Source organism: Kogia breviceps, chromosome 2, assembly GCF_026419965.1.
Source record: "Kogia breviceps isolate mKogBre1 chromosome 2, mKogBre1 haplotype 1, whole genome shotgun sequence".
Classification (NCBI taxonomy): Eukaryota; Metazoa; Chordata; class Mammalia; order Artiodactyla; family Physeteridae; genus Kogia; species Kogia breviceps.
Window position 1 is genome coordinate 47,397,837 of NC_081311.1, and position 12,164 is coordinate 47,410,000.

A 12,164-nucleotide genomic window follows, 5' to 3' on the forward strand; every position below is an offset into this window, starting at 1 on the left:
CAGAGGTAAGACAAGCCAGGGACCCAAGTGTCCCACCTCCCAGCTCCCCACACCCTGTATTGATTCCGTTCCTTTTACAGGCCCCTGCTATCATTCTCTGGCTTTAAAAACTGCAACTCACTTTCCAGAAGCCATTTCCTATGGGTGCTGATGGGTTTGCCCTTCCTGCTGATCAATGGGGCCCTGGAGTGCAGGGAGCTGGGCAGAGGGCTCCTGGCTTGTGCCCAGAGGCAGCGGGGAAGCAGGCTGCCCGTCCAGAGTTCTGGCAGCCTCCGGAAGGAGGGAGGGTGACGCTCACTGGCATCGGATCACCTAGAACGCATGTCCCTGATGCTCCTCTGCCTGTGCCAGGGTCCTTGAATCTGGGCGCTGTCATCATTTGCTTGCCCCTTCAAAGGTATCCAAGCAGAAATGGGACATTGACGCTGGCCCCGAGACTGGGTCACAGCATGAGGGACGGTCGGCTGAGCCGACTCCTGTCAGGGAGCATTTGCTGAGTGAATAAGCAGACGTTGGGGCAGTGCGTGCACACGTGGAATTAAGACAGGGAGGGATTTAGAGTCCACTCTCCCAGCATAACCTGCCAAATTAACCTGGGGATTTTGGCATTAATCAGATGGGGTAACTCTGTGATGACCATAATTTTTCTTTCCATGGGGTATTGAGGAAGCTTAGAACCTGGGAGTTGGCAACCTTTGAGGAATTATAATATACCCCCTCAGTCAGGGAAGATAGACTCTCCCTCCTTTTCTCCCTCCCCCAAGTATTCAAGTGCTTACTTTGTACCCAAATTGGAAATTTTAGCTCTGGATTCAGGGCTGTGTGGGTGACGGTAGGTGAAAGCTCTTACCCTGCAAGTTTGGGAGGTGTGGTGGGTACAAAAATAAACACAACTCCTGGTAAAGAGGCAATAAAAACCATAACACAGGTACAGGAGAGAGCACTTTGGTGGTTCTGTGGTAGTAGTCACCCAGGAGTGAATTGGACCCTGTTGGGTATTTGATTACTGGTGAACACAGCCACTGCATCTAAAAATCTCTGCCTAAATACTGTAGGCGTCTACTAACACTGCCACCCAAATGTTCCTTGTAAACTGTAAGGAACTGGTATTAGGAATCACAGAATATGTTTATTCATTTATTTACTTAGCCATAAAGCAAAAAAAAAAAAGAAAAAAAATGAACTGTAGTATTTATGTGAAAGGTCTCATAAATTCACTTACTCATTTCCTTGCTCCATACTCTTACCCTTAACCTGAACGTTCAACAAGAAATCGATGTGTGAGAGCTCTACTTGTAACCAAAATTATCGTTCATGTGCCTTTCTATGGTGAAAATGTGCTTTCGGCAGAGAGAAGACAGAACTAACTTAATTTTTCCTGTCAGTCTCTGTAGTAGATCAATTAAACTGCCAAGGAGATCAAATATTTCAGACTGTATTTATTACATTAAGTATTTATGTTCAGCCCAAGCCTTTAAAGCATGATGTCATATAGGAATGTAGGCCGATTTGATCAATTCAGCAGAATTTGCTGTAACTTAATGGAAATCTAACTGTGTGTTTTAATTTAGTGTCCAAGAGGTAGCAAATTCTTCAAACAAAATAATTTTCAGGCTACATTTGGGGGCTTGGAGGCTCTTGTACAGGCTTTGATGATGGCACACATGGTAGGGTGAGAAGGAAGAAATTGTGGCCTTTTAGGGGCTTTGCTGGCTGATGGCTGGTCGCATCCCATGCCAGGGATCACTGATTTCGATCCCGGCTGAATGGGAGATAGACAGAATGTTCCTGGTGGTTCTTCCATGGTCAGCCCTCAGCTCCATGTTCACCAGTCAGTTATACTCTAGTGCAGACTGAGGCCATTAGCAGTTGTGGAGTCTCAGCTGGGTGCTGAGGGTACAGTTCTTATTCCTTAGAAACCTCAGTGGAACTCTGTCCCAAAGGAGAGCGTCTATCCCATCATTTGAATGAAAGGAGACGGGAAATCATGAGTCACAAAAAAGACACTCTTATTGTGAGAGTAACACTTGGTCAGTTTAGAAGAAGTGGAAGGTACAGCAAAACCCAAAGAAAAATATAAAAATCCTTCGTAATCTTAGCATCCAGAATCAAGCCCTATGAATATCTGCTACTGGTACATTTGCTTTCTTCCCATTTATAAATATATACCGCTAATAAATTTATGTATTTTAGGGAATTCCCTGGTGGTCCAGTGATTAGGACTTGGTGCTTCTGCTGCCAGGGGCCTGGGTTCAATCCCTGGTCGGGGAACTAAGATCCTGCAAGCCACGCAGCCAAAAGAAAAAAAAATGATTTATTTTAGAACTTATTTAGAATTTTTAAATTTTAATTAAAAAGTTTAAATTTATAAATATTTTCTGTTACTAAGTAAAATTATATATTATACATACTTGTGACCACATATGGGTATGGTATATGGCTGCACGTATGCATATATACATATGTACTATGCAAATATATGTATGTATCGTGTATATATGTATATGTATATATATAAATATACATACATACACCAAAATGCGATCATTTTGACTTACTGTTTCTTAACCTACTTTTTAAACCTAATATTTTATTATTATTTTTTTTATGGCATCAAATATCCTCCTACAACATAATTTTGTCATAGCTTCAGTGCATTCAATATGGTGATTATAACTTATTCAATTAACTCTCTAGTATTGGGCTGTTAGGTTATTCAGTGTTTTGGTGCTATGTGCCACATGGGGATGACTTCGTTTGTAGCTAATTTAATTTTTAGCCCATTGGTGATTGTAGCTTTTTGATAGATTAAAAAAAGAAAAGAAGAAAAAGAAAACTAGAGCCCCAAGTCTGGAAATCTGGTTATTAAAAGATGAGACTTTTAAAGTTTGTTTGGCTTACTCCTCAAGATTCTATTGGCAGAATAAATTTTTCTACTGTTTGGTCTCATGGAAAAGGCTTCACCAATGAACCTACACAGCTGTGAAAACAGTGTAGGGATACGCAGGGTGGAGGATGCTCACAGCACAGTCACGCGTCTCGAGGCACTGTTCATTCTTCGTGTTCTCCCTGGGATGCTCAGAGCAAGTGAGTTCTTCGCTGGCCGCTGAATTGAATGGGTAACTTGAATAAGCTGTGAATTGTGACTTATTCTTGTCCTTTATTTTGTATGGGGTCATGGAAATAATAATTGTTGCAGGACTTAGTGCTAGGTGCTTTATAGAATTTCTCCTAAGGTAGGTGTATTACCTCCTCTTACAGATGAGGAAGCTGGAGCTTGGGAAGTTGGTGAGAAGTCCCATGACTAGTTAATGGTGGAGTCGGGAGCCAAACTTCAAAGCCCACTTTCTTCCTCCTCAGCAGGCTGTATCCGGCTTTCAGACCCCAGAGATGTCTTATCGCCACTCTCATTTTATAGGATTTTGATAATTATGACTTGGTTTTGGGGTAGACATTTTCTAAAGTGTCTGTCACCACCCTGACATCATAAAGAGGAGGACAGAGCCTCTCTCAAGGCTGACTCTGTGTCGCCCCATCATTAATAGGCGCAAACTTTGTTCGGTTTTCAAAGCCCTTTCAAACGTCATCTCTTGTGATGGTTCCTGTAGTTGTCCAGTGACAGACAGCTTCCGGCCACCCTGAGGCGTGCTACTTTGCTTGCCTTGTACTAAATGGCCCGAGGTTACTGTGCATGTTAAATTTTGGGGCTGTTTTATAATTTTTTGTCTCTTTTCTCAATATTACCCATTAATGTTTCTGCTGTTACCTTTCAAGCTTGCTTTCAAGCTTGTGGCAGCCTTGTAAGACAAACAACTTATGTTAGCAGTGCACGTGGAAGAGTCTTTAAGCACGTGGTGAGGGCTTTGAGACTGCTTTTCATGGGAAAAGCGCATGCGTTTTTGAGTCTGGATTTTTTCTTGGTAACTATCTGTTCATCTGCTGTCCTGAGCATTGCAAAGGATGCATCCTTATTTTGCTACTACAGATTTTCAGCAGCGCTCCAGGTTGATGAAGTTGTTTAGGCAGGGGCACGTAGAGAAATCTCGTATTGCTGTTGGTACTGTGAAATCATGGAGAAATCAAGAGTTAGGTCTAAAAGGATCCTATTTGTAGAAATCACTTTTTTTTTCCTGTGTTAAAAAATAGTTAAGGGAGATGCTGGTTGTTGGACAATTTAAGTTCAATTGAAATCAATTGAAATTCTGGACACATGTTAAAGTTGGAAGGAAAACTTAGCTTTGTAATTCACATCCCATTCTAAAACCACTCATTTTTTTGTTGAAAGGGATTAAAAAACTTGTCCAATAGCCCATATTGTGCATGAAGATTTCTACAACATCCTGTCAAGGGAGCTTCAGGATATTATGACCAGAAACCCATCACCTCCCAGAGAGAGCCCACCACACATGCATAGCATGCTGATGGTAAAGAAAAGAAAACCCTTCTTTCTCTCACTCCACCCACTTCTATTCAACCCACACCCAGAGAGAGGCAGTTACCTCATATCCACTGTGCCTAAATGGCCCCGGTTCTTTCACTTTTCCCTCCTCCCCCCAACTCCCTCCCTCTGGCCTGACGGTCTGAACATGACTTTACCCTCCCTTTTTCTGCAGCTTCTGCCCCGGCAACCCACAATATGACGTCACAGTGAACTTACTGTGAAGTCATATGGACCACATGCTCTACTGCTGAGACACATCCCCCTCTCGACAGTTGGATCCTTGGGTGCAGAGCACAGACTTCACACATTTCCCTGATAAATATCATTGAATTAGATTTGTCTCCTTGCTCGCCTTTGATCTTGTCTGCTGTCCAGATGGCCTCTCGTAGTCTTGCCTGCATCTGCATTCTGGATCGGCACATTTTCCATGTTCTCATCCAGGGAGGGCAGGACAGTGTGGAGAGGAGGCAACTCCCAGTGGTTTATGTTTTCAGCATTCCTCCAGGAAGTGGAGTCCACCTATGAGCATTGCCCCCCTTTGATGGACACTCAGCTGTTGTTCAGACTTGTGGTGTTGATGAGGAAAGAGGGTGACGTCTGTGAGGGGCTTCATGCCAAAGACTTTTGTTGGCCTGGGTGCACCTCTCAGGGTCAGTTGCCCTGCTTTAGAACTGCCCACCCAAAAGGCACAGTGCAGTCATGAGACAGAGGCAGGACTCCAGGGAGGTGTACAAACTGCGTGATGCTTCCTCAGCCAGAGATGGGGTGGGTAGGGTCCGTTGAGGGTGCCTCTCACGGATGTGTGTGGGTGGCCTGGGGCACTTTGGGGGTCCTCACCCACTGGAGGGGCAAGAAGGAGTTCCAGCCTTGAGCGGTCCTCATTTTCCTGATGACCTTGACCTGAACTCTCTTTTAGCTCTTACAGTTTTGTTTTTAAGAATTTATTTTGTTTTGTTTTAGTTTTAATTGTGGTAAAATACACCTACAATAAAATTTTCTGTCTTAACCATGTCTAAGCATATAGTTCAGAAGTGTTGAATATGTCCCTATTATTTTACATGTCCTTGATATTATACATTATTAACCGTCACCACCATCCATCTCCAGAACTCTGTCATCTTCCCAAACTGAACTGTGTGCCCATTACACCTTAACTTCTCACTCCCATACCCTCAACCTCTGGCAACCACCGTTCTACTTTCTGTCTCTATGAATTTGATTACTCTAGATACCTCATACAAATGGAATCATACAGAATTTGTCTTTTTCTGACTGGCTTAGTTCACCTAGCATAATGTCCTTGAGGTTCATCCATGTTGTAGCTTGTGTCATAATCTCCTTCCTTTTTAAGGCCGAATAATATTCCACTGTATGCATAGCCCTTACAGTTTTAAACCAGGGTCTCCCAGAGTCTTTGGGTTCATCTGGCCCTTGGTTTCCCCATGTCTAGCGTAAGGGGTGAACTAGGCGAGCCACACAGACTCTCTCCCTCCTGCAGCCTCCATTCTGTGAGTTAACTTATTTCTTTACCTCTGAATCCGGGTTTTGTGGGCCAGGAATATATTGATAGTTTTTGGTGGCTTTCGCGGGGACTTGCCTGCTGAAGGTGTGACCTAGCAGGTGTAGGCTGTGGATCCAGGAGGCTCTGTCTTGTCCAAGTGGCACTTCTTCATCTTGCAGATGACATGCTCATCACTGAGTCATGGAGTAGTTAACTCCTTCTTTGATATTACATCAGAGCAAGGCCTTGCTGGGGACAAGAACCAGCCCGAGACATGCACGTTGAGTCGGCGCCCCTCTCGGGCTGGCCTGACTTGGGGTCAGCTGCTCAGGCCTGGGTCTGGAGACTGTGGCCCCTCCAGGTCCCCCACATCCTATAGCCTCAGTCAAGCTCCCACAGCTGAGAGGGTTCACTGTGCTCTGTATTCTGTTCTCTTCCCACATGAGCTCCCCTTGGGAGGGACTTGGAGGGGAGGAAGGCCTCCCCTGAGGGGTGGGTCCTCACCCTCGGGATGGCTCCCCAGGCTCAGGGCACAGGCACTGTTCCCAGCCAAGACCGAGCCCACCCAGGGGCTGAGACTGCTGTCAGCGTGCGGCTGTCTGTTTGAGCCACTGGGAGGAGTGGGACCATCAGGATAACGGGGTTTGACCCCAGGTAACTTTTTGTTTGTTTCCTGCCGTCTCTGGAATCGCGACCAGGCTAAAGTCAGCCAGGGGTGCAGGCTGTGGAATGGGCTCTTGGAATTTCCTGTGTACACTGGGCACTTGTGATTCGTCTCACACTCATCTTGCCTGCTGTACTGGCCCCTCCATCAAAACTGAGGCAGGGGGGCTTCCCTGGTGGTGCAGTGGTTGAGAATCCGCCTGCCGATGCAGGGGACACGGGTTCGTGCCCCGGTCCGGGAGGATCCCACGTGCCGTGGAGCGGCTGGGCCCGTGAGCCATGGCCGCTGAGCCTGCGCGTCCGGAGCCTGTGTTCCGCGATGGGAGAGGCCGCAGCAGTGAGAGGCCCGCGTACCGCAAAAAAAACAAAACAAAACAAAACTGAGGCAGGAACTGATGGCTGCATGTTAACTTCCTATTACACTAGAGAAGAAGGGAAAGGCCACCAGAAGGTTCTGGTCCCACTTCTGTCACGAACTGTGAGAACTTGGGCAGTTACTGGAGTCTAGTTTCCTTACCTGGAACATGGGGCTGAGTGATGCCCTCCCCTCAGGGCGGCCAGAATGGTGAGGAGAGGCCACACTAGGTGCTGGTGAGGGTGAGCTTCCTGTTGCCTCTGAGCAGGCTTGGAAAGGAAGAGAAAGATGCCCAAATGTGCTTCAAGAGAGAGAAAGGAGCCTGGCTCCCGCACAGGGAAGCCTTTCCCCGGGAAAGCTGGGTGGTAATGTCCCAGCTGCTGGCATAGCTGAAGGCTGATTCTACACGTGGGCCCCGGGGCTGGGCGGCCCTCCCTTTCCTCCCTCCTTCCTGCCACAGATGTTTCCCGTAGGCCTGGCCCGTCCCAGGCACTGTGCTAGGTGTTGGGGACAAAGTAGTGAATGAAGCAGAAAGATACTTGCCCCCTTGGGGGTTTGTAGGGGCAGGCAGACAAGAAGCCAGTCACAGACCATTGAGGATCCACTTACCACTTGTGGCCAGCGCCTGAAGATGTAAGTGTGATGCTCTGATGGAGCACAACCGGGGATCCTGCCCTGGATGAGGAGGTCCCGAAGGGATCCCTGAGAACATGATGATCAAATGGAGCCCTAAAGAGAGAGAGGGAGCCCCAAGCCCGAGGTAGGGTATCTTCACTCCCAGGCAGAGCTCGGCAAAGGGCCGAGATGGAGGGACACACCGGTTAAGGAGCCAGCCCTCTGCCTGGTGTGACGTCCAGCTCTGCCACTTACTATTTAACCTGTCTCCCCATCTGCAAAAGGGGATAATCACAGAGCCAACTTCCTAGGATTGTTCCAAAGCTGAGAGGCGTGAAGTCACGATGTGTTTACAAGCGCAGTGCCTGGCACCTACGCGTGTTTGCTCTAGTGAGTACAGATCCTGTGTAGGGCTTTGCTGTGACGGTGGTTTGAGCGTCTGAAAGGAGGCCTGGGAGGCACATGAGAAGGAGGACGAGAGATCGGTGGGAGCCCCAGCACTCAAGGGCTTGAAGGCCACAGGGAGGAATTTGGATGCATTCAACAAATATGGATTTTGGTCCAAAAATACTCCCTATTTGCAATGCTGCTTCTTCCAAAACTGGTGTGCACTTTCTTTTTTTTTTTGTCTTTTTTCTTTTTTTTTTTTTTTTTTTTTGCAGTACGCGGGCCTCTCACTGTTGTGGCCTCTGCTGTTGCGGAGCACAGGCTCCGGACGCGCAGGCTCAGCGGCCATGGCTCACAGGCCCAGCTGCTCCGCGGCATGTGGGATCTTCCCTGACCGGGGCACGAACCCGTGTCCCCTGCATTGGCAGGCGGACTCTCAACCACTGCGCCACCAGGGATGCCCTGGTATGCACTTTCAGAAGAGCCGAGGGGTGGGTGGAGCCTGGAGGGGCTGGCTTTGCTGACCCCTCCCAGGTCTTAGGCCTCCGGGACAGGCACTGACTCCCAGCTGTCCTTGGCAGGGCCACGGGGCACCGTCTCCTGCTCCCCTGGTGGGATGGGGCTCCGGAGCCAGCTGGGGGCGGAGGCTGTGGCGATGCTCGTCTCCTGCAGGAATCACACGTGGTGCGTGGGGCACTGTTTGACCTGTCCAGAGGCTCAGGAAGTCTCTCAAATTATGTCATGCCAGCAGCAGCCGTGTCCACCCACCCAGTCTGGGTGTAGGTCTTTGACTCCTGCCACCACACCTGCGCTTGTGGCGGTGCCAGCATTGCTCAACTGTCCCCTCAGAACTTGGATGGCCATCAGGACCTCAGGATTCACGGCCAGACTCTCCATACAAACACACACACACACACACACACACACACACACACACACACACACACACACACACACCTTTCTCTCTGTTTGTCCCCATCTTGGAAATGGCACCTCCATTCATTCATTCGCGTGCTCAGGCCCAAACCTAGGTGTCGTCTGTGAATCCTTCTTTTCCATCAGCCTCCACCTGCAGTCCAAAGACAATTTGCACAGGCGCTAACCTTGAGCATAAACCCAGCATTTGGCCACCTCTCATCACCTCCCCTCTAGCCACCTTGGGCCAAGCCGCCATCAGCTGGGACTGCGTTATTGCGGTAGCCTCCCCATCCTCTCCCCGATGCAGTGAAGCTCCAGACCCTCTCTACTCAAACCCACTGGGGCTTCCCCTTCCTGCGTCCCGCCTGGCCCTGGAGGCCCCCGACTCATCTGCTGTCCTCCTCCCCTGTAGCCTCTGGCTTTGGTCACTTGGAATGCCCTGCTGCTTTCTGAGCCATGCTCTCCCCACTTTGGTGCCATTGCACTGGTCTTCTCCCCAGCTGTCTTGCTCTCTCCTGGGCCTTCACGTGTCTGTTTCTCTGACGTTGCACTCAGGTATCTACCAAGGATCACACTCCATTCCCATTTTAAATAGCACTTACTGCCGCCTGCTTTTGCATGAAGGATGCCTGGGCTATGGTGTGCCTCTCCACTGGAACTGTGCTCCATGAGGCCGGGGATTTTGCTGCCTTATTCCTGCTGAGTGGTCACTAGGGTTGAGACCAGTGCCAGGTGTTCATGGGCCAGTCATTGAATAAATGCACAGTTGAGGGTGACCTGTGAAAAGGGAGGCTCCTCAAACCCGGCCGGCAGAGGGCCCTCCTGGCCCTGTCCCTGGAGTGGTTTATGCAGTGCTGGCCGCCAGGCTCGGGGCCAGGCAATTGTTCCATTTCACACATCGGACCTGTGCTGAGTGCTTTCCAAACTGAGGCCATCAGAGCTTCTCAAACCTTACTTAGTTCACGGTGCCCTGAGGGTCCCTTGAACTTCAGGTTAATGTTTCGTGACTCTCCTGGGCCATAAAGAATACCTACCAGTTCTGTTCATTAAATGGTTAGGTCCAAGTAACTCAGTGAGTGTTTATGTCCCAACAACTTAGTAGCCATTTGAAAAATATCACTTATAAATTGAAAGAATAGTTATATATTTCTTTTATTCTTAAATAGCTACCATTACTTTCTAATGGGATGTACACCAATGGGCTCTGCACGGCTTCTCTAAACTTGGATTCACGTTGGATGCCACCACCCCTCTTCACTGGATCCTCATAATGATCCTGTGAGGTGGGGATAATTTCATTTTACAGAAGGAAAAGCCCGGGCTCAGAGAAGTCAAGATATTGGTCAAAGGCCACACAGCTGGTTGGTAAGGGAACCAAGACTGGTTGGTTCTCCCTGATACTCTGGTAATCCCTTGGACTATCAACTGGATCTCTTGAGTTGTGCATCTTTGGGGTCCTGAGCACTTGTCACCTCTCCCTTTAGTGTTTGGAACCAAACAGGATCAATCAGCCCCTTGCCCTCACCCAAGTCTGAGAGACCGAAATGTGGACAGTGATGGCAGCCTGTTGTTTCTCCTTCTTCCAGGGGGCCCACTGTGCTCTTGCTGTGTCCCAGACCCCATGGGGCTCTCCTTCCTCCCCCCCTACGGCTGCCAGACTAACCGCACAGCCAGCGTGGCAGCCCTGCGTATGAAAGCTCGTGAGCACTCGGAGGCCGTCCTGCAGTCGGCCAACCTCCTGCCGTCCACCAGCAGCAGCCCCAGCCCTGCGGCCAAGCCGGCGCCCCCCGACGGCAGCCAGGACAAGACCCCTCCCAGCAAGGAACAGAGCAAGGGTGAGAAGAGTGTATGAGGGTCCCGAGTGTCCAAGCCCGCCGTGCCCTACCCCCCCTTGCTTCTCCCAGCCTCAGCCCCCATGGAAAACTCTCCAGAGAGCGAGGAAGAAGCCTGCTGCCCAGGGCCTCCTCTCTGACTCAGGAAAGGAAGCGAGACCCACAGCTCCCCGGTCTCTGGAGAGTGCTTCTGGAGTCCCGCCAGCGGGGCTGTTTTGTCCTGGCTTCTTTGGCGACAGGACCCAATGGTACTCATGGGTACCAGAGTCTGCTCCGTGGTGAGACCCCTGGGGTTTCCATCTTGGCCCAGAAGTCTGGAGGGAAGGAGAGTTATTCACCCCATCACCTTCCTGTCCCTCTCCTGGGCCACCTTTGAAGGTCTTGTCAACCCAAAGAACCATGGCATGGGTCATCTTTGAGAGACACCCAGAGCTAAGTCTCATGCTATGAAATGGGACTGTCCCCCCTTACATTAAGAACCAGGAAACTGGTGTGATCCCAACCAACTCTCTTCCCTCGGCCAAGACTAGCAGCAATGCCCTCCTTTCTCATGCTGGAGGATGCTGGTTGTGGGCTTGGTTAGGTTAGAAGGTGAGAAGACGTGGAGTAGGGAGGGGCTGGCAGGACACAGCCTGCCCCGGGGGTACATGGTAGCTCTGCCATTGGGCACCTCTGGCCAGGGAGGCCCGGCCGGTCAGACAGGCTGTCAGCTCCAAGACCTGGGGCCACCATCTTGACACTGCAGGCCCGAAGCGAGTGTGGTCCCCACAGCGGCAGCGTCCACCTGCATCCCTTGCCTCTCCGGACTAGATCTCTATTGATGGGAGTGGAGCAACTGGAAAGCAGCGCTTTGCTCCAAGGGATGCTGAGAGCCCTCAGAGGAGGAAGAAACCCCCCAGGAACACCTCTGAAATAAGCACGTGTCTGGATGAACTACCTGTCCACAGGTCCCTGGCACATGGAGGGGGCTCTCTAGTTGTGGTTTTTTGTTTGTTTCTTTTTATTTTCTTTTAAGTGGAAGAAATAAAAAAGGAAATGAGACAAGAATGGCGTACATGCAGAAATGGAGCATGGGGAAGAGGGCTTCCTTATGGTGTGAAGAGAATTAATTCTAAAGGGCCAAATTTCATAAGAGGTTTCAGTGTGAGTCAAATGTGTCTGTTCTCTCTCGTGTGGATAGTGAACTTGAAGCTATCAAAGGGGAAATGTGCAATAGCGTGATAGTTTGCGGTCTCTGATGGCTTGCTGATGGTGTTTCCATGCAAACTGTTATTGCTTTTATGATTATTTTCCTTTCAGTTATTATAATCAAAGGTTCTACCTTCAGGTCACCCTGCCGCCTTTTTTTAACCCTCCCCCCAGAACCCCCTCAAATAATACTCTTAAGTGTATTGTGCCTCGTCTCTGATTACCGCAAAGCATTTGATAAATTACACTGTCTCCTTAAAAAAA

General features: G+C 49.2%; 1 protein-coding gene across 2 annotated transcripts in view; it reads left to right on the forward strand.

The window, feature by feature from the left end:
* DRGX (dorsal root ganglia homeobox) overlaps positions 1–12,164 on the forward strand; it is a 35,682-nt gene that overhangs the window by 23,342 nt on the left and 176 nt on the right. For both annotated transcript variants that reach the window (XM_059052939.2, XM_067027462.1), the window contains exon 7: positions 10,467–12,164. This exon is cut by the window's right edge and continues 176 nt beyond it. In XM_059052939.2, coding sequence (XP_058908922.1) covers positions 10,467–10,732 — 266 coding nt within the window. In that variant the 3' untranslated portion in view covers positions 10,733–12,164. The remainder of the gene's footprint in view (positions 1–10,466) is intronic.